The following is a 23,538-nucleotide window of genomic DNA, read 5'->3' on the forward strand; positions in this document are numbered from 1 at the left end:
GAAAACTCAGGGGGGGTCACCAAGTTTAGCAAATTCACAAATGTCTCTTCCAAATATCATTGCAATTCATCCTATAAATCGTTGAGACATTTCACTTAAAATCACAAATGCCAAACCCATAGAGCAAAAGTCAGGGATCATCAAAGTCTTTGAGTTCTTATTCTTTATATAACTACCGCCATCAAAATGTTATTGCAATATCTTACTAACCTTGTGTTTTTTCCAACAATGGAACAAAAACAGAAGTGTCCATGGCACAGATGCGGCTACCTTAGAGGTCAAAATGACAGTTATGCAACATTATTCCTACTTAATTTGCGATTTGTGGCTGAAAAAATGTCACCGACTTAAGCCTGTGGACGTACTGTACGTGCACGTATTTCACTGACGCAACAAAAGACATCAAGCTAAAAGCAGAACCAAGCAGAAAAAAGAAAAGAAAAGGAGCAAAAAGATGAAAAGAGCTGAGTGGAGGGAGGCAGAACAGAACAGAAGAGAGTAAAAAGCAGAGCTAATCAGAACAAAACTCCAGTGTTCCCTGTGCTCTACCCTCCTCTACTGCTCTGCCCATGCGGATATTAAATTGCCTCTCAGCCGTCTGTGATCTGAAGAAAGTTGGACTGTTTAAGTCTTGAAATCACATTGCCTCTCTGCCCTTCTTTCTGCTTTCTCTTATCGAAGAACAAGTGTGCCCTGCTTTGCTTTAAAGGTCCCGCTCCCTTGCACAGTTGTCTTTGGAATTTGTTTTGACAGACACAATTGACAAGAGACAGGTGAAATCAACGGGACATCGCAGAACGGAGAGGTATTTGATGCCACTCCTTGACGGGGGGAGAAGCATTATCACGTTAAGTCTGATGCTGAAAAGCACATTTGAGGAATTCTCCTCCAGTGCTACGTGTGCTGTTTCTCAGCACGCAGGCTGCGCTCGCGTTATGCAAATACAACAAAGTCTCGTCTGTAGCCACGATCCACAGACTACAGTGGAAACATAATAATCTCTCTCTCTCTCTCTTCTTTCTCTCTGTCTCCCTCCCTCTCTCTCCCTCTCTCTCTCTCTCTCTCTCTCTCTCTCTCTGATCCAGCTGCTCATTTGGCAACGGAGCAAAGAAATAAATGAAGTGCTTCAGCGGAAGGAATGCTTCACTGGGAGAAGGATTGTGGGTAGAGAGCGGGAGTGAGATGAGGATTTGGTGAGGAGTTTTAAAGACAGTTTATTTAAATGAGTGTCTTTTTTTTTTTGGCTTAAAACATCAGTGGGACATTAGGCTTAAGGCCACTACTGTCCATTTATGGTTTGAATGGCTCTCGGTTTAATCAACCTTGGTCCTTGGATGTTTGTTTTTTTTGTAACGCTATTTAGTGAATAGCAAAAACAAAAATATTTTATTTTTTCCAAGTGAGAAAGAAAACAACATGTATCCCAGTGTCTAAAGTTATGTTGGAAAACTAAACTAGACAGAAGGGTAAACAGGCCTGTAGTGATAACAGTAACAAGAACTCTGCAGCATTATATCCCATTTACACCAGCATCATGTTGCGTCGGCCTAATTTATCGTTTCTTCACCAGGGAAGAAGTTGTCTTTGGCAAGAGTGCACTATAAGACAACTTCAATGCCTTTAAGGAATAGTTTGACATTTTGGGCTTATTGGCTTTCTTGGAGAGTTAAATGAAAAGATCGATACAACTCTCATGTCCATCCATTAAATATGAAGGTAGAGCCAGCAAGTTAGCTCAGCTTGGCACAAAGATAGGACACGGGGGGGAAACAGTTAGACTGGCTCTGCCCAAAAGGCAACACAATGTGTCTGCCAGCACCTCTAAAGCTCACCAATTAACAGGTTGGATCTCCTTTGTTTAATATGAAACAAAACTCGAAGCCTAGAAATGACAACTTGTGGTTTTACAGTTGGATTATTTCTTGGCCGGGAGCAACAACTTCCTGAAGTCTTGTCATCACAGCTTGTCAAACATTTCCCAAAATATTTCTTAAAACGGCACTGCCCACCCATGGAGAAAGCGCACATTTTGTGTTTTTTTAATGAATTGTGATAGCGGAGACATGGCGGAAAACTAGGCAGAAAGAGAAACGGGACAGCGATGGGCGGCCGGATTCGAAACCAGGAAAGTTTTGGTTCATCATCGACATCTTAATCCCTCCCGAGGCCACAGGGGTGTTTGCAACCGCTTGGCCGAATAGACCTCTAATCAGGTTAAAGCTGAGAGGAGCTATGTTTTCACAAAACTCTAAGAAATAATAACAATGAAAACAGTATTTGCATTGCCTTGGCAGGAAGACTAGAATATAGTACTGTAGTAATGAACTGAAGCTTTACTAGTCTAGAGTCTAAAGAAAAGAGAAACGTGAACAAATGTCAACAACAAACCCGTGTCCTTCTCTGAACTCGCCCCCGCAGTTACTCAGAGCTGACCTGGTAAGTTCACTTGAAAACAAGTCTCTACCTGTTAGAGCGGGCAAGGTGAGGAGAATAAATTAATCCAATGTGAAACATGCCGTTTCGCTCTTTACTGGTTTACTTCACGAAGCCTCTTGAAAAGATCGAAGCAAGTTCATCTACAGCGCTGATCGTAGTGTCCAGAGATCTTTCTTCTTATCGTACAGATGTATAAACCCTCGGTCTGTTAAAGCTAACATTAGCTTGCTTATATACAGAAGTACAGTTTAACAGGTAACATGAAATACGGTTAATCTATGCGAGCTGACACTTTATCAAAATGCTGTTTAATAATCACGTAAACTACGAAGATCTAAATCACATAAATAATACCTCAAAATAACAAAAAACATGAAGCTCAGCCATCCGTGAGAGACTCGGAGTAGAGCCACTGCTCCTTTACGTTGAAAGGAGCCAGTTGAGGTGGTTCGGGCATCTAGTAAGGATGCCACCTGGGCGCCTCCCTAGGGAGGTGTTCCAGGCACGTCCAGCTGGGAGGAGACCCCGGGGAAGACCCAGGACTCGGTGGAGAGATTATATCTCCTCACTGGCCTGGGAACGCCTCAGTATCCCCCAGTCGGAGCTGGAGGATGTGGCCCGGAGAAGGGAAGTTTGGGGTTCCTTACTGGAGCTGCTGCCCCCGCGACCCGATCCCGGATAAGCGGTAGACGATGGATGGATGGATGGATTATGCTGATAACATTACGTAACACAGGTTAGCATAACCGGATATTTGAAGACAACTATTTCTAAAACACATATTTCTCCTTGTATGCATGTGAAAAGAAGTTCGACCCATGTTTCCAAAGGATTGGCAGTTAAGTTTAATATATTGCCTCCTATAACCGATCTAGCAACGTACCAAGGACTTAGTAAGGAGGTCAGCCTGTCACCTATCTCTGCATTTATCAGAAACAAAGTCAGGGGGAAAAGGCGACACTACAGCGGACAAAAACAGCAAAATAGTCAACCCAAGTGTTGATATTTTGGGTAAATGTATTTGCAATTAATAGTCTGACAAATCTTCGGCATGAAGCCTTCATCAAAGCATGTATAACAGCAGTAAGCTCTCACACATGATGCGATAGCCAAATCGACAGACAGTTACAAAACAGGGAAATAAAGACACACCAGCCGGCCACCTGTAACTACATAACCCATAACCCCCTCTCTGCTCTCTGATGAGCCTCGGGTCAAGTCACAGGTTTTCACAGCACATGGCCAAAAGATGTTTCCGTCATATCACCTCACATGACTGAGCTGAACTGCGATACTGAACTGGTTTACTGAAACTGTGTGAAACATGGAAATGTGACGACAGATTGTTAAGTCAAGGCTGTATGAACGTATACTAGATGGTCAATTGTTTACTCATTCATTTAATTAAAATACATCGTTATTGTCCAACAGGGGCTTTTTGATGCTAACACTGTTCATGGAAGAGGAGTGGAGTTGATTGACAGATAGTTTACCATTGTTCACCATGTTGATCATTTATTAAAATCGTCATTTTTCTATTAAAAAAGTCCAAATATTGCCTTAGTCCAGCTTCTAAATTGTGATTATTTTCTCTCGTCTTATCATGCGACAGCAAACTGAATATATTTTAGGTTTTGGACTGTTGGTCAGACAAAAACAAGAAATTTGATAACAACACTTTGGGCTTCGAGAAAATGTGATGGATGATTTTTCACTATATTCTGACAACTTATGAAATGATTTATCAGCAGATTCACAGCCCTACTCCTGTACTCTTGAGCAACTGTTAAACCATAAATATAGAGTACAGACATTGTACTCGCACCGAATTAAAATTTGAAGCTCACAAAATGTCTCTCCAAAATATAAAACATGGCCTTAACGTGACAAGAGAAAACGTTTTTTTTTACATTACAGCACCAAAAGGCAAATTCATACTCTATGAAACACCAAAGGCCACTCTGCACTGGACAACTTTGTTACATCGCAAAGCGAGGTAGTTCCAGTCCACTTGCTTCTATGGCCCGTATAGCCCTAAAGAGATGATGTGTCATAAATGAGAGCGATGTCAGATTGGATTATGGTCTAGGTACAGAGCTTCTGTGTAAACGCCTGGTTAGGTTAAGCTTTATGATGAAGAAGCCCCCTCCTCCTCCTCTTCTACTTCTCCCTCATTTCCCCAGTGTACGGCTGGCTGTGCACACTTTGCTCTTACTGTGCTGTGACCAGACCATGAGACTAAGAGACGCTGTAGTCTATAGACTTTGCATCTTTTCTTTCAAATTAGGAGGAAATAGTGCCAGCAAATTCAGACAGCTGTGGTTAAAAAATAAGGGATGGGGGGAAAAGTGGATTTTAAGAGTTTTAAAAGCTCCAAATGAAACAAATATTGCATGGTTGAATATTCCCCTCAGCAGTCTGTATGCTGGTTAATTTACAGTAGAAGAGGCTGCAGGGAGGCTGAGTGGAGCCTAGTATGGCGGGTGTAAAGATGCTGCTAGTTCGTGAATATGTGCATGATAACAAAAGAGGGGTAGGGGGCAGTGCACGCGACCATATTCCCATAATATTAAAATCTTATATAAAAGCAAAAGGTTGCAGGATACATGTATGTAGGCTGGATGGAAACAAAGGGAAAGCGTGCATGCGATACCGAATGAAACAATGCATCCCAGAAAGAACATAGAGCACCTACCTTGATGTTGTCAAGCGAACACTTTTATCAGTGCATCTTCTTTACTGGAGCCCCAATGATTTCATTCCCATCAGCAGAGGAAAAACATTAAATAAACTGTCAATGAGCATTTTGTTGCCGGACACGTTAGTAAAAAAAATAACAAAAAAAAACACTAAAAGCTAGAGGCTGAGCCCAGCTCGCTGTGCTAGTGATAACTATATTCTTCTCGTTTCCACAGACAGTCTGCTCTTCATCAGGAAGAAAGCCTCATGTTGTGCAGCATTACGCTAGCCAAAGAGCTAACGTAACCCGTAACGATATTTCTACCGCAAACCGGTGAGTGGAGATATGCTATGCTCATGATTTTCCGTCATCCCGCTGTGTTTTGGTGAGGATGATAAGAAGGCAAAGAAAAAGGATGCTCTCCGGCTGTGGCAGCGAGCAGGTCCCTTCGCTCTTGCTGTCTACGGAAGCCCGGGTGGGCCAGAAATGCGTTTGCTTTTCTTCCTTCTCTACTTTTACTCAGAAATCCACACACAGGGGGAAATTAAATAATATAATCACTTAAAAATGAAGTGATTATTTAGTTATTAATAATAATAATATAGTTTATTTTATTGCACTTCATAACAGATGTTACAAAGTATTTCAGAAGGCAGTAAGAAATAATAAAAATGACTAAATAAAAAGAAAACATACTTCATCTTCACTTTATAGTTTTTGTTTAATCCCAGATGGACTTCTTTTAGCCATGTTTTAAAGGTTTTCTATGACATTTAGAATTGTATTGCTTTTTTCTTAATTTACTAATAGCTCATAGGATCTTGGTTCATTAAGACACTTTTTTTGTTTATTATACTGTAGGCATTAGATTTGAGATTATATATATATATATATTCCAGACTGAGCTGATTGTTTTGCATGCTATCTTTCGGAAAAAAAAACATTAGTCATTTGATGGTAATGTAAAATCCCTCTACAACATCTGGCACCAAAATAACGTTCACAAATACATTTATTTTTAATTGTTTTCATATTTTAAAGATTTGCTGTTTGTAGCGCTGCCCTCTCTTATTTAATTACTCAAATTGGAGACACCTTTAGTCTATTGGTTTACTGAAAATACATTGTAACATTAGATTTTAGATTAAGTTGACTGTTTATTCAGAATGGTCTCTTTAAATGGATTATGATAAACCATGTCATTCATGTAAAGTGGGTTCTAAAACATCTGGCATCACAAAACGTATTCCCAAATATGCTCTTTATTACTGGATAATGAGATCTTAGCAAGTCAACTGCAACAAAACAATAACAGGTTTGAGATAGAATTTTAATAATTCTATACTGATGCTACGCCGTTTTATTCAATGTCACACTATAATCGAGGTTAACAGCGAGTCAACAAATGAATATTATGCTGAATAATAACAAGGAAATGTGAGCCTAATTGTATTTTCAGATGAGTGTACAGCACCAGATGAACCAGGACAGATGTTGTGGTTCTCTGCTCCATCTAGTGGGAGCAAGTAAACATTACGACATACAATTCAAACCGCAGCTCTGTGTATGACGACTGGACATTTGGTTATCGCTAATGGAATGAGGGGAAAAAAAATAAAACACAACACAAATCAGAAACAAAATCCAAAAGATCTTGATTGGACAATTTTATTTTCTCAAGGACATTTATGAAGCCAGAAGGAAGATCTGTTTTTTTTTTTGTTATTATCATCATACACAATGTCAAAAACAATGAGTTTAATTTTTGATCACCATCACATCAACATAATGCACACACGGTACCAACTACACTCACTGAAAGCCTGGGGTTTGGTACAGAGCCTGGTTTACCAAAGGAATGCTGGAGTTACATCTCAGTTAAATGATAAAACCAGCATCAGGGCAAAGACGATGTTGCTGCTTTGACACCTTTGGGAAGTTCAGGCCTAGATATATTAAAGATATTCCAGTTTCCCCACGATAAGATTCAATGTTTATACTCATTCAGAACTCCACAAGAGGGTTGGAGGGGGAATTTACAGGGAAGATTTGAGACAATTCACAATTAACCATGGTCATCTTAACTTGAGGAACAATGCATCAAGAACAAAAAGTGTTACCTAAAGTGTTTCCACACAAGCATTGTGCACTCTGTGCCGACGTCACTTTATTCTTCTGCCAACCAACGGTTCAGAAAACTGAACAGCATCAATAGGAAACAGCTGAAACGCTGCATAGCTACCAGCTGATAAAAAGTACATGAAAACTTTGATGACGGCTTTGTTGTGATGTAGCAGGAGTCTAATCGTGTCATTCAAATTGCACTCAAACCCACAAACACATGAAGCTACTTAAAAGGAATGTTAGAAAGTAATTTGTGGACTAGAACAGCAAACAAGTCCAGACAAAAACAAGACAGTTCAATAAAAAATAAAGAAACGTGAAAATGTGTAGAGTGTAAAATAATTATGTTTAAAAATAATCTGTATACATAAAGTTGTTTTGCTTATGTGGCGTCCATAGTTTTGGGTGTCACCTCCTGTCAGAGTAGCAGTCTGTTTCTCTAAAGACCTCCAGCACAACGATGGTGAAGCTACAGCAAATATTAAGTTACTATTGAGTGTAGAAGGTGTTACCAGTAACTGAGGTGCCCTGTGACTTGAGAGACAGCGTAGCAATTTTGACTTATGCATTAGCAAAGAAAAGTATTTTTGGGTATCCACAATCTTTTGGCTTCCTTCTAGTCAACACTCTGAATAATCCACCTTCATCCTTGTAAAATTACTACGAAAGGAACCTGGTTAAAACTAGACATAGAGAAGACTCTGTGGTAAACAAGGAAGTTATGGCTGGCAGCTATGTTCAGGAGGCTCATGAGTCTCAAATGAAGACACTTTATAGATTCTCTGTCACTTCTACAGCGGGACGCCTGACAAATACTGTGTTTGGGCCACTGTGTGGATTAAGGACCACTTGCTTATTATCAGCAAAGAACGGTTACAAAAACAGAAAGGAAAACAAAGACAGACCAGGCTACAGTAACACACACACAATGGTAAACACCCTCATGCTTCACAGGAAAAAATAAAAGATCACGTGTCCAGCATACACACACACACACACACACACACACACACAAATACTCCGGTGTCATGTTTAACTCATCATTCATACAAGAGTGGTGTGAGAAAAATGATGTCATGAAGATGCCCCGACTTCTATGAACCTATGCGTTAGTTTTGAGCGTGTGTGATAATCCTGCAAGTTGTATTCACAGCGGTCAAGACTGCAGACTGGCTGGTGTTAGGAAACAGATCCTGCAATTCGTGCACATTCTGCTAATTATGTCAAGAAATGCACACAAACCGCTGACTTCTGGGGATTTCTTTTCCCGCTATTCTTATTTCAACATTCATGTTTCTCTCAAGACAAGACCGTTGGGTTTCGCACATACCACTCTTGCATAAGTGATGGTTAAAAACAATACCAGGCAAATAGAGACATTTAAATAATTTACGATGTATTTACACAATAATCCATCTTGTTTTCCAGCAGTGTCTTTTTGTCTTCTCAGCGCGTGAATGCATCCTCTAGTCGCCCATCTTTACTTTCGATGTCTGATGAAGAAAAAAAGAAAATAAACCAGTTATTACAATTTTAAATATAGATACAGCACATTTACACAATATAGATGCATCTAGACTTTCTGTGGAAATAGTCTCAGTTCCACACAAAAGGCCATTGTTGCAGACGGATAGTTTCCTCCTCTGAGGAAAAGAAGAGAGATTATGAAGACGTAAAAAAATAAAATTAAAAAAGCAGCCCGACACATTCACCTGCAGAATGGCTACAATGACACCAAACAGGCCGATTGCACTGCCAAAGATCTCCACAATGAGGATTTTCACGAAGAGGTTGGCGTTCTGGGCGTCTGCCAATGCTGCTCCACTGCCCACGATGCCGACACAGATGCCACAGAAGAGGTTGGAAAAGCCCACAGTCAGACCGGCTCCGAACATGGAGTAACCTGGGAGGACGGAAAGAGAGTCAGAACACCTCCGTGAACAATCAGAAGGCAAGGTTTTTCTTTTCTTCCTTTATTAGGATCCCCATTAGCACTAGCATAATTGTTGGCTATGTCTTTTACTTTTACTTGGACTGGGACAGACACACACACTTTTTCCAACTGGAAGCGTCAATGTTTACGTTAAAACCATGTGTGTAACAAATGAGACAGATTCCCCCTGAACGCTGCAGTTTGTGGGACGCACAGTGAAGTCAAGGTGCCAATTTACGTTTAAAAGTGGATTTTTCTTCCACGTCTTGCATTCAGTAGCTTTATGTCTGTGTTCTTACCAGCTTGGTAGTTTCTTGCACCGATGGTCTCAGGAGTTGTTCCACTGAAGCTCTATAAAAAAAGATAAGAGATTATTTTTAAAGCCAAAAGAAGAAGAAGAAAAGAACTCTCTGTCCCACATGTATAATGCTTTCATTTAGGGTTGTGCTGTTCCCTGCTCCGGTCTGAAATCCCCTCTAAAATAGATAACTGCACAGTGTTCTTAATCAGGAACAAGGAAAAGTGCTTATTGCTTACCTCCGCCATGTTGCTGATTACAATGGCCATGATGATCCCATAGATCGCTACAGCTTCACAGAAGATGATGCTAGAGGGAGACATAAAGAAACGGGAACAAAAGTAAGAGAAGTGATTGGCAGCTTGTTATTCCGAGTCACAACAGTGACTTGTAATCCACTGGCTACGCTGAGTCACTCGTGGAAGCTCATTCACGGGTTACAGTGTCGGGAAGGCCAAAGGGCTTCTCACGGTTTTGCTGATCTGGATTTTGTTGAAAGAGATTTTATTTGGGATGCAATGAGCAGATTATGTATATACCCCAACACAGAAGTATTTACAGATGTTTTGATATCTGTAAATATTAATGTATATTAAATGGCTGCCACGTTTCTCCATGAGGAAACCTTCTTTTGTGCAGTATTTCAGTCTACAGGAAGTTTGAAATGAATATGAAAATAAGTTTTCCTATCTACTTTATTCATTTAGTAGCAAAATTCAAGTACATTCAACTGGGTAATACTACAGAGCTGAGCCTATTTCAGGAAGGAAGGAGTATTTTACTCATTCCAAAAGGGAGATTTCATTGATGCATAAAATACTCCACATAACTTACAACAACAAATCGGTAGAGAAAATAGGAGGACAATTGGACAGGATGTAACAGAACCTTTTTTGTGTGAATGAGCCTACCTGACCAAGTTCTTGGTTTTAATTCGTGGAGCTTTGACACCACCACCAATGATGCTTGAGCCAGTGATGTAGATCCCCCTGGGAAACAAACACAGCAATCAGCACAATATGTATAACATGACAGAATACTACCAGGTGATAACGAGTAAGAAGAAGCACAACCAAAAACACAACCAAACATCCAGTAAATGCCCCTCTTTGCAATCTGATCACCTAATATGCGTGTGCCGTCATAGTGGCAACTAAAGTAGAACCTAATAAAAGGATATAACTAAATGAAAATAAATATCCAACAGGATGCAAAACAAACGGTTAGCTCAGTACATATGACAAGAGGAACTAATGGGCATGGTGTCCATCTAATGATGAAGTGATTCCACATGTAGATCAGAGACACAATGTTGCGTCATGTGTAAATGTAATCCAGCTTTAAGTCACTAAATAGATACAACGTGTTTGGGCACCGACACACCAAGCCGACAGCAGTTCTATCCGTTTGTCCCGCACGATTGGCTTTAATTTTCCCTTATCTGCAGCTGTTCAGCCAGTTCTGCTTGTTGAATCTGCATCATAGGAAGTCAGTTGGAGAGAGCTCTGGCTGCCCACGCTGCTGAATCAGTGATTTCCCCCATTCAGTGGCAGATTCTCTACATTTATCATCTCCGACTCATCTTCATCCACAAGCAACGATTTGAAAACAGCAGTGAACAAGCAAACGTTTCAGAGCCCGTTTAAAAAAAGAAATATATACTCTCAATTTGTATTCCAAGTTTATGATCAAAACGTTTAATACAATTCAGAGGTGTGAAAATGTTGGTGTCTCTGCAATGTTCTTCAAGGACAGGTGTCTAACTTGGATGTCTGCAGGCCCCTCAGCTGTTCTCTTTATGGTGAGATCAAGAGCAACTTTAATCAGAGGATGTAAGGCGACATGAGGCATCAGTCAAGCTTTATCATCACTTAGTTTGTCAGGGGTCTTCTGGAGCAAATTGTAAAAAATAATAAAGTAAAGCTCATCTAAAGTGTTTTGTTATAACTGAAATAGCTTATTATAAAGCTCACCAATTAATGTCAGACACTAAAAAGAAACAACTCCATCCAAAAACACACTCCAAAGTGTTCCTGTGTTTGTAATTCTAAGTTTTTCCAGTTCCACATTTACACATGATGCTACTTTCAAGAAAGAGGAAACTATTTTAGGAAAGACTGGCGCATGTTAGGCCTTGCAGAACCACGACCCCCTGCTTACTGACACATCCAAAATACCCTTTTAAACTGTGTTCCTTGTTAGCTACTCACCAGGCGGCTCCCACCACAGACAGAGAGATGGCCAGGCCAATGCCCAGATTGGCCCACATGAAAGGAGAAGTCTCTGTCAGGAACCTGCAAGCAAAGAAGTACAGCTGATGAAGTAATGTGTAGAAGCAGCAACATGTTAATGTATTAGTTTAAGCCAATAAATGCATTCATTAATGCATTATAACTGTATTAACTAAAAGATATTAATATACATATGTTGTCTTTTAATATAGTCATTAGTTAGGATGAAACAACTTTTACAACAGAACCATAATTTCAATAATAAAAGTAAGTAAAACAAGGTTGAGATAAGGGCTAAATTACTTTCTCTTTTATATTTCTATATAATAAAAACAGATGCATTTTGAACAGTCACGTGAAGACAGTGCCACCCTGACAAAGAGAAGGACAGGCCCTGAACCTGTCACAGCTATATCAAAACAAAAGTGCTCGATTGAACATCCGAAAATGGAATTTGTTGTAATGCACAATAGCAGTATTCTCACAATTGTGCAATCTAGAAAAGGCCATACTGTCTGTTTCAACATCTACTTCTCTGCAAGGAAATACTTTCATGAAGGCTCGACGCACGTGGACTGACTTAAGATTACTGCTAGAACTAATCTATTTTTTTTCTCCATCATTGATTCACCTGCCAGTTATTTTCTAATTAAATCTATTAATTGGTTTGTCTACAAAAGGCCAAAGAAAAACTGTGAAAAATGCCCACTTAAAATTCCTAGAGCACAAAGTTAAGTTTTAAAATAGTTTCATCAACTATCATACATAGAAAAGCAGCACATCCTCACATTTGAGAACTGGAACACAACATATGTTTGGCATTTTTGCTTAAAAATTGACTGAAACAATAAATTAACAAAAAGTTGGCAGTGTAACTGTTGCAGCTCTACTCCAAATCAAGCAACAATATCAAGAACAAATCTTATTCTGTAACTCATCTTGTTCTGACAGGTGACACAAGTGGAAGAAAAACAACGAGCTTGGGAAGTCTCATTTGGGCCATGAGTCCAAAATAACATATTGTTTTTTCTTAAAGTCAAAGCCATTCATACTTAAAAGCTATATTTGTTATGCCTACATGGTCTTGCTCATTCCCTGCTTAATGGATTTGTTACAAGACACCACTGCACCAGTAGAGTCAACACAAGGGCCTCAATTAACAGTAACTGTCACATTGAATTATGCAAAACCTCATTTGGGCTATCACACTTCTCTGTTAAGAGCAAAACTATGGCACCTTCTACGAACTGAATTGAAATAGTGACATTAATATAGGCATTAAATCAAGGCTAAAGCAGAAACAACATTGCTCTTCGCACCGAATACCTCTGTAGATACACCTGTATGTTGTGGATGTATCTGTGTGGATTTAAAAACCTTCTGTGGACAGGTGTTGATTAGCATTTAGCTAGAACAATTAAAACAGTGTATCTGGTCCATATGCAAAAATGTATGTTACAATTATAATGTTAATGTGATGTCCATATCAAATACAATAAACTAACTAACTATCTCCAGTTGTGTGTATTAAGCTGCAGACAGTAGCTTTATTCAAACATTGCTTACCATGCCACATCAAAGCGGAATCCAAGGTCAAATATGGTATAGCAGAGACCTATGGAAACAAACAATTAATAAAGCAGATGTGAAAGTAAAAACAAGGACAGTCAGATGCATATTTACAAGTAAGCTTGGTGTATTTATGAGGGAGAGCCCTTAGGTACAGACATTTACAGTATGTTTCTGCATTAATCCATTTTTCCCTGAACCATGTATGAAACAGTGTCACGTGTATGTGCTCGAGTCATGACGAGAAGTTGTCACTTCAGTGTGATAGCTCTCACGTGAAAACTGCTACAGTTCCTGTTTGGGACCGTCTGCTGTGTACACGAACAACTAACCAGCTAATGTTAGCTTAGCCAAATGTATAACTTTAACCACTGACAGAATAACAACTCGGGATTGCATCATAACTCCCATCAAAGAAAGTCTGACACTAGTTGTTCAACATTTGAACCTCTGACATTATCTGATGCAAGGGTTAACGCTAGCTATGAGCTAACTCACATTAGCTTAACGTTACATTAATGCAAACGGCTAACCAGGATGCAAGATCAGGTCGCTTCTCTTAAATATTAGCAATAATACATAAATTGTCGATTGCAGTCACAAAAAAAAAAGTGTTTAAGAGTCTTCGGGGTATTAATTCATTGTATGTATGATAACCTCATCGCCAATTAGCAATTTAACCTATCAATAGTAGCTAGCAAACAAAATGGAAACAGCCGCAATCACTTTGGTCCCATGATTTAGCCAGGTCCCAAATAATAGCTGTCAAACGCAAAATAACGCGCTTTGCCACGAAGAACGAATGACCGACTAGACTGTCATTGTTGCATAAGTGTAGGAAATAGAAGATTTCATTCATTGAGTCCAATATTCTGACAATTTTTTAAAGAAAATGATAATCTTACCGACGATAAGTATGGTGCTCCAGAAGGCCAAAGTGACCCCCGTATACAGAATAGCGTGTCCGTTCATCATACACTCTAGCAGCATCTATCCAGTGGTCTAACCTGCTGGATCAGCGAGATATCCTCGGCTCAAATGTAAAATTTGACGCCAGAAACGCTCAGATAACGAAATAATACAGTTTAAAGAAGGACTATCAGTCGATGGAGGAGACAGAGCATCAAAGCGAGAAGCTGGGTGGTGTCAGCTGATCCAGCTTCACTAGCATGTGACCGGAGACTGGAGGGCTGCGTCCGGTTATTATTTTTCTTCACCTTGCTGAAACGATTCCGCAGTGACGGCGTTAATGTGTATTTATTCTTTATCTGATTCCACAGACAACTGCTAACTATTTAGATTAGGATTCACAGTGCACAGAATATAAAGGTATGCAGTAATGCCATATAACCCAATACGTCATAGACAGAGCTACCTGCAGCGCGTGTAATGGACGCTAGATGTCCCTCTTGTGGTTGTTAATCAGTCACGACTACAGTATTATTTGAGAAGAGACTTCTCTGTTTATTAAATCCCTGTTAAACTTTCAGATTTCCATAGGTAATAGGTTAATTTACTGATTTATTAAGTTCTATATCTTTGTATCTTGGCATTTATCAGACTTGCAAAACTTTGCAAATGCAAAAGTATTGTGTAACTGTAGTCATTAGATTGTTCTCTATAATTTGTTAGTTTTCAAGATAACCTCATGATTTACAATGTATTTAAGTTGCATTTGTTGTTCACATTATTTAATTTAGTATACATAAGTTTTATTGTGAAGTCTCGGCGGAAGTCTCGTTTGGTTGCTCCCGTGTAATTAAGACTCGCAACACCTGCGAGACCTAAGAGCCCGGTTTGGCCCGGTGATAAAAGACTTCAGTGCGCCTCCAAAGACACCACAAGACTTCCTCATGTTGTATAGTTTTTTGTATTGTACTGTTATTTACGTTGGTAAGAGGTTATGCTACATTGTTTGTTTGTTTGTTATGTTTAGTTTTCAGGGTGGATCTGGAGGAGATACAACTCAAAATAAACCCGTTATAAGAAAGCCACTTGTGTCTGCCTGTTCTTCGAGGGAGTTACATATTGTGTCTCCATTAACAAAGTATTTCTTCAATAAATACAATTGCATAAAGCTTTGTGATAAACACTGAATTACAAACATGCTCTAGCAGGGGTCATACTGTAAGATATACTAAAATTGTTCCTGTGAAAAATACACTTCTTAGATTCAAAACTGATATGTATTACAGATTATTACTCACCCTGTTTGGAAAATGTAGTTTTTTCATTTTAGGAAAGTTCCACATCCACAAAAATACAGCTTATAACAGAAAAGCTTAATTTGAAATTATAATAAATGAAATACAACATTATATTCAAACCATACAATACTCTAACAACCCCAACACTTTAAGAAAAACAAGAAAATTATAACCCTGATAATTGTTTTTTGCCTGGATAATACATTTGTTGTCAAGCATATTTAACAGAAAGCTTGCATTACAAACTAGGGTTGTGAACATAGGGTTAAAAACATGGACGTATAATAATAATAATAATAATAATAATAATAATAATAATAATAATAATAATAATAATAATAATGCTATTAATAACAACATGCTATTGTGTTGCATTATGGGAAATGTAGGATTCTGCTTTTTTTCTTGACCTATACTGGAGACTAAACATTGGGATACTCTGCTGTTTTGATTTTGACCCTTATTTGTGTAACTTATCTCTTGAGAGTGTCCCAACATTATAAAAGTGCAATACTAACTCTGTGGAACAGTTTTGACTGTGACTGATCATGATCCACCAGGGGGAGTCCTTTCCATAACGGCTAACCTTATGTTAAGCTGCAAATGGATACAATGAATGTAAATATTGTTTTTATGACCAAACAAAACAAAACAAGAATAAAATGTCTCATTATTGTGGGATGTATCCCTGTTGGTAACAAAATAATGGTTTTATTTAGGAAAGATAAATTACAAAAACAGTCTAAAATAATATACAAAACTGTCTTTGCTATGGGACTAAAAGGACAAATAAATCCTCATTTCAACACAGGCTTTCTGTCTTACCTCCTTATCATCTTACCTTCCTATTCTTACCTCCAAGGATCGTGACTCTATCCTTGTCTTGTAATTCTAGGCAATCTGTGGCAGGTTTCATCTCCTAGGTCTCACAGATCAGAAATCCTTTTAGGAGTACTATAGGCCCTGAAGGTTCTTCCATCAGCTTTTTGTATTTTCTTTACAGCAGGTAGGAAATTGATTTTGTTTTTCTTCATCCAAAGAATAAAACAGCCCACAGAAGAAATTATTGGTAAACCAGTTTCTCTCTTTTCTGGGTCTTCAGGAATCACAGATGATATTCGTGTTGTTGTTGTGAAGCAGATTGTACAGATTCTTTAGTTGTTCATACAACGCTGATTAGTTGCAATTAACTTGAATGCAGAATACTTGAATCTCAAAAGCCCTCTTTTTAGTCAAATAAGTAATAAAGCCTCAAGCTGTATTTCTCCTCATCCATAAGTCATCATTTTCTTTTGCAGCCTTTCTGGAGAGAAGATCTTTCCCATGCATATCAACACTTGCAACAGCTGACATTTCTTTGCATCTAACATGGGGCTGTTTTTCTCTCGCCCAAAAACCCTCCCTGCTTTTATCTTTACTGTCAGTCGGCATTGTGCACTTCAGACATCCTGGATAGTGTGGGAAAAAAAGGCCAGACTTTATATCTACCCTGTACAATATGTTATTATCATCATAATCTCAACTCATGTACTCAGGCCAAACAACAACATGTTCCTCTATGCCCTCCAGCTAAGCCATGGGGTATGATGAGGATGAGGGTGTGTCGAGACTGCTCACTGCCTCCAGAGTGCACTTTGATTAACCAAGTGACAAGAACTCTGTTACAAACTAGGGTTGTGAACATGGGGTTAAAAAATGGACTAATAATAATAATAAAAAATGCTATTGTGTTGCATTATGGGAAATGTAGGATTCTTCTTTTTCTTTTTTACTTGACCCATACTGGAGACTAAACGTTGGGGTACTCAGCCTCGGCTGTTTTGATTTTGACCCTTATTTGTGTAACGTATCTCTTGAGAGTGTCCCAACATTATAGAAATATTAAATCTGTGGAACAGTTTCGACTGTGACGGATCATGATCCACTAGGGGGAGTCCTTTCCATAACTGCTAACCTTATGTTAAGCTGCAAATGGATAAAATAAATATAAATAATGTTTTTATGACCTAAAAAAACAAAAACAAGAATAAAATCCAGTCTGTGTGTCATTATTTCGGGATGTATCAAAATAATGGTTTTATTAAGGAAAAATAATAAATTACAAAAGCGGTACAAAATAATTTACAAAACTGTCTTTGCTATGGGACTAAAAGCACAAATAAATCCTCATTTCAACACAGGCTTTCTGTCATTGATTCTTACCTCCAAGGATAGTGACTCCATCCTCAGCTTGTAATTCTAGGCAATCTGTGGCAGGTTTCATCTCCTAGGTCTGGTCCCATCACAGATCAGAAACTCTTTTAGGAGTACTATAGGCCCTGAAGGTCCTTCAATCAGCTTTTTAGTTTTTTTTAACAGCAACTTGATTCTGTTTTTCTTCATCCAAAGAATAAAACAGCCCACAGAAGTAATTATTGGTAAACCAGTTTCTCTCTTTTCTGGGTCTTCAGGAATCACAGATGATATTCGTGTTGTTGTTGTGAAGCAGATTATACAGATTCTTTAGTTGTTCATACAACGCTGATTAGTTGCAATTAACTTGAATGCAGTTCATTTTGAACAAAACGGTCTCAAAAGCCCTCTGTTTAGTAAAATAAGTAATTCAATAAAGCCTCAAGCTGTATTTCTCCTCATTCATAAGTCATCATTTTCTTTTGCAGCCTTTCTGGAGAGAAGATCTTTTCCATGCATAGCAACACTTGTGAATATACTTGTTTACTTGCAACAGCTGATATTTCTTTGCATCTAACATGGGGCTGTTTTTCTCTCTCCCAAAAACCCTCCCTGATTTTATCTTTACTGTCAGTCGCCATTGTGCACTTCAGACATCCTGGATAGTGTGGGAAAAAAAGGCCAGACTTTATATCTACCCTGTACAATATGTTATTATCATCATAATCTCAACTCATGTACTCAGGCCAAACAACAACATGTTCCTCTATGCCCTCCAGCTAAGCCATGGGGTATGATGAGGATGAGAGTGTGTCGAGACTGCTCACTGCCTCCAGAGTGCACTTTGATTAACCAAGTGACAAGAACTCTGTTAAAACCAACATAGAAAACCTTCTTCTACATTTTCTGTGAAATATAAAGATAATTCCTTTCATACTAACCATTCGGTCTCTTCATTCATACATTGATTTATGCACAAACGCATCTTATTTGATCTTTGGACAACTAAAGTAATTAACTACTTCTTCTTACAGTAAACCACTTTCAAGTATAAAGCGGTATATGTCTTTTCTTTTTTTAAATACATTATTAAAAATAACTTTTGCATGGATGTGGATTAAAGGAAATCTTGAATAAATCACACATCGCACAGCTCCAGCACATATTGGTGAGGATTCCCTTTGATTTGGTCTAATTCCATTTTGTTCTTTGTTGTGTGCCAGGCAACCTTGGCATGCTTTTCTTTTCAACACGGAATTTCATTTTCATTCTCCATAAATCTTTTACATGTTTCTGTAAAGGTCTATATACATACGTCATAAAATGTCAACAGAGAAAAATGTGTTTATAATTGGAAACATATTTCAAAAGTAGCACAAATCAATAAAGAAATTAAATATTAAATCCAATGTATCAGTTGTAATGTAATATCCAAACTAAGCACAGACACAATTAAAAGTCCTGCATTCAAAAATGTACTTAAGTTACATTCCTGCATATTATTTCATTTCAATTAATGCTGCATTAATATGCACACTTTAATGATACAGCTGGTAAATGTTGGGCTTATTTACTCCCAGGTAGCTTGTGAATTTCAGCAAGGTATCAATAAAGTCTTATATTAATAATATAGGCTATCATAATTTATTTGATTATCTGAATCTTCAAAGTAACTAGTCACTGAAGTTATAACATACTTGTAGTGGAGTAAAAAGTAGGCCTACAATATTTGCCTCTGAAATGTAGTGGTGTAGAAGTATAAAGTGACAGAAAATGGAAATATTCAGTACAAGTACAATTGTACTTAAGTAGTCTACAGTGCTTGAGTAAATGTACTTTCTACCACTGCGTGTCACCAGTAGGCTACATTAGCCTATTTCGATTTCTGTGTAATGTTTTACATTAAAGTCAATCTTGCCCTTGTTTAGGAAACATTTAAACAGCAGCACAAAACAACTTTTCTGAAAACAGACAACCCTACAAAATATAGATAGCGTGAAATGACAACTCTCGCTGCAGATTTGATCAACTGTAGCTAGCTATCTAGCTAATTAAGCTTTCAAGCTAGCCCCTGTTCAAAATGAAGACCATATAAAGGGCCCTAAATATGCACTCTATGGCTACATACATAATACTGTGCCAAACCTGTTATCACACAAATTGTAGTCTGCTCCTTGGCCTCGGAAAGGCTAAAAAAAGAAACCAGCCTCCAAACTCTTCAACATGTGTTTAAACTATAATCTCCAGCCGGTTGCTGAATTTGTTTTTCTGCTGCTCGGTGTTGAAGCAGGTTGAAGCAGGTTGTTTACAGAGAGTTTAATTAAAGCTTTTTTGCTCAAGCGACTGAAAATAATGCAAGTGAGAATGTTGTGGGTCAGAAATTCAAAAGCTTCCAACATCTATTTGGAAAAAAGCGCAGGTGCTTATGTCAACATATTAGTACCCATGATTTTGAAATGAAATGTTCAACAATCGCACAATACTCAGGTGTCCGTATACAGTTAATCATGCAGCCAAGTTTAACAGATTCCTGATGGCTTTTAAACACAGAGATGATTCTTCTTCAAATGTTCCATAAGGCAAACCTATTGAATCACCATTTGGCATCCCCAATGTAAAATAAAAAAATCCAGCAATATTCACTTTATTTCACTGCCATGTGCAATATTCACTCTTACAACTTTGTACTTATATTACTTTTACTCTATTTTATTCTATTTAATCATTGTGTACTCTTTACTTTCTTGTTCTTTTGCTGTAACAAGGTACATTTCCTCGTTGTGATACTAATAAAGGATTTCTGATTCTGATAACCATGAATGTGCATGTCTTACTGAACATCACATAAAAACAGAACATTGGTTTTATTTCACAACAGACACTATCTCCACTAATGTTAATGAATTCAGCTTAAAACACATTTTATTGTCCTAATTGACAAGTAAACATTCAAGGCACATTTCCCCGTATCAATGGCTCCAAGGCCTCAGTGTCAATGAATGTGTTTAAATGCACACAGCATTCTGCTAAACAGCCCAAAACCTCTTGCATGTTTGTGCTGGTTGCATGCATCATCACGGTTCTATCACAAATATAAATAGGATAATTTAGATATTTCCATAGGAACAGAACATGGAGACTGTAAGGCTGTTATGGTTGAGGTGCCCACATGCATCAGGGCCCCAGGTTATATGACCATTACGTCTTGTATTAACATAAGATATGCCTTTATTGTTTCGGTGTTGCAGCAGCAAATGGACAGAAAGTAAAACAATAAATAGAGTTAGAGGTATGTAAAATAAAAATAAAAGAATAGAAATAAAAATAGAAACTATACAAGAGCAATTAAGTCAAAATCACATGTAAGGGAGAAAAAGTGGTTGGATAAGTAGCAGCAATATACTGTAAGTAGGTGCAGGTCGAATTAAGAATGAGGTTCACTTTCCCTTTTACTGTCCTGTCAACGAGGACAGAAGAGATTTTTTGCAAAGTGACCCCTAATTATGTGATTTCTTTTTTGCTGGATGACTATTAAAAACTTGAGTTGTGCTTCACTAAAGGAACCTTTTTTGTATCAGATTGTATCTGCATATCTTGGAAGAGAAGGCAGAATATAAAACACAGAACGATAAAATAACCTGTAACAGCATACACCAGAGTAATTTGCAATAGTACAACATAATATAAAGTATATTACAGCAATATAGCAAAGAATATGAAATATAATAAAGTGCAGTATCAGTTTGGTATAGTACAATAAATATAGTATATAACAAAATATATAAGTCAGTCAGCAAAACAATGGAGATGGAGAGTTGTGTGAGTTTCCTGAGTGTGTCACAATAGTGTTACATCCAATGTGTTCTCACATGGGATATCTTTTTTTACCATCTGTCCACTTCCATAACACGGACACACTCTAAATACAAATGTCCCCTCTTAAGATGCAGTCAAATACAAGGTGTTAATAAAACAAACAGGGCAGAAAGCATAATGTTTCATTCATAATCATCAGTCTCCATCATTAAAGCCCAATTGAGTGTGTTTACGTGCACACTATCAACCTGTTATTCTATGGGATACTAAGGTGCGTCCTTTTAAAGCTGATGCATTTAGAGTGATACATTACATTTTCCTGATCAAGACAAATATCACAGCCATGAGCTCGAATATGAATACATTTAAATATGAATGTAATAGGTTTTCTACAGTGGCCCTGAGACTTCAAAGCAATTCAAATGAAGTGTTTTTCAGGGGACACTAGGAAGTGATGCAGTCGGCTGGTACACGCAACGTAAAAAGGCGACAATATATCCACACACTTTACTCTAACAATATCTTAGAACTTAAAACCCAGAATATAGGATTAGAAAAGTAGAAATGTTAAAATGTTTTGCTAAAGGTGCATACATATCATACAATCATACGATCACAATGACGGATAGCTGACTTCAATAACTTAATAAGCCACAAACCACTGAAACAACAAACCGTGTGCAACAACCATTACTTTTCAGCGTCCCTCTGGCCTACCATGCTGTGAAAGGATCGGGCTCTTCCTGCATCCAGGCCTCGGTCAAACCGTACACTCCAGCTCGCTCACGTCGCTCTGCATCACAGCATGGTGAAAATATTAAATATGGAAATTATATTTTCATATTAAAAAAACTCTCTAATATCAATTATTCCTACATCATTAATAATTGAAGACCTTGCTTCATTTGCTTCAATTAATTGCGAAGTGCAAATCTTAGATTCTTCTACCATGTATAATTTATAAATCTTATCCAACACCTTGATAATGTAATCAACCAAACGGCTCCCTTCGGCTCAGATACAGCTCCTCGATACATCATCTGTCTGACTGCTGGTGTTTTGGAACAGCAGACAGAAAGAACCTAATGGTATTGATCTGTCTGCGCGGGACAGACTAATGTTGTTGTGCAAAGTAGCTGCATTCACCATGAACAGGTGTAATGTGTTGTGTCTATGTCAATCCATGTTTTGCATGAAACGCTATCGTTGTCTGTGTATATTATCATAGTAACATAACATTGTGTATTTTAGACCTCCTGCCCTCATAGGTCGTCTTGTCTGAGTCATCTTGACATCACTAACTTAGTAAACCTGTTCTACAGTAAATAGTGCCAGTAAATGTATGAGGATTTTCTTCAGCAGCATTAAAAGAGCTATCTGAGACTTCGTCCTGCAAAATCTGAGATAAAAAGAATGGAACCTTAATTATGCGAGACGAGAAATTGAATTGGCACAATCTATTATCTGTCCGTACTCCTTCCTGCGTAAAGCACCTCAATCTGTGATTGATTTGAACAGGCTTAATGAACTGAAGTCATGCTGCCTCTGTTCTTTGAAGAAGAAGAATTGCTGCTCAAAAACAGATTGACTTGACAATTGGGTTATTACTGACCGACTGTTCACTCCCAGACTTGACACATTTGGAAAGAAATCCTCTTTAATAATGTCAATCTGCTGTGAGATATTTCACTCCTACTCATTGTAATATCTAATAAGTTACACATGCATCTTTCAGCACAAGTCAGCTTATCGAGAGTAAAAGCCTCCCATTAGTTGCATTAAGTGGACAGACCAAACATTACAGGTCATTAATGCAGTTTAAGTGGCATTTATCAGAATTATAGGAAGTCCTTTCTGCACGATAAAGTGAACTCTTCTTCAAAAATGGTTAATGGTGTGAATATGAGCCGTTTTAGTCTGTAATTTGTTTATTGTTCTCCAGAAGCCTTTGAATCATAAAGTAATAACTGAATTAGAGACAGAAGCTTACCACTGATACTTACCACTTACTTTAGTTCAGTCTGTCATTTAAAACTTATACAACACAAATAAGAAATAAGAAATACAAAATG

General features: G+C 38.0%; 1 protein-coding gene across 1 annotated transcript; it reads right to left on the bottom strand.

Moving 5' to 3' along the window:
* Positions 1-6,747: 6,747 nt before the first annotated feature.
* atp6v0b (ATPase H+ transporting V0 subunit b) lies at positions 6,748-14,261 on the bottom strand. The gene is made up of 8 exons (XM_029453902.1): positions 14,177-14,261; positions 13,269-13,317; positions 11,682-11,765; positions 10,383-10,460; positions 9,711-9,780; positions 9,473-9,524; positions 8,953-9,143; positions 6,748-8,733 (listed from the first exon to the last, which is right to left on the bottom strand). Exons 1-8 carry the CDS (start codon positions 14,259-14,261, stop codon positions 8,707-8,709), a joined length of 636 nt encoding a protein of 211 aa, XP_029309762.1. The 3' UTR covers positions 6,748-8,706.
* Positions 14,262-23,538: the final 9,277 nt, after the last annotated feature.

The sequence above is a fragment of the Cottoperca gobio genome, chromosome 17 (genome assembly GCF_900634415.1).
Source record: "Cottoperca gobio chromosome 17, fCotGob3.1, whole genome shotgun sequence".
Lineage (NCBI taxonomy): Eukaryota > Metazoa > Chordata > Actinopteri > Perciformes > Bovichtidae > Cottoperca > Cottoperca gobio.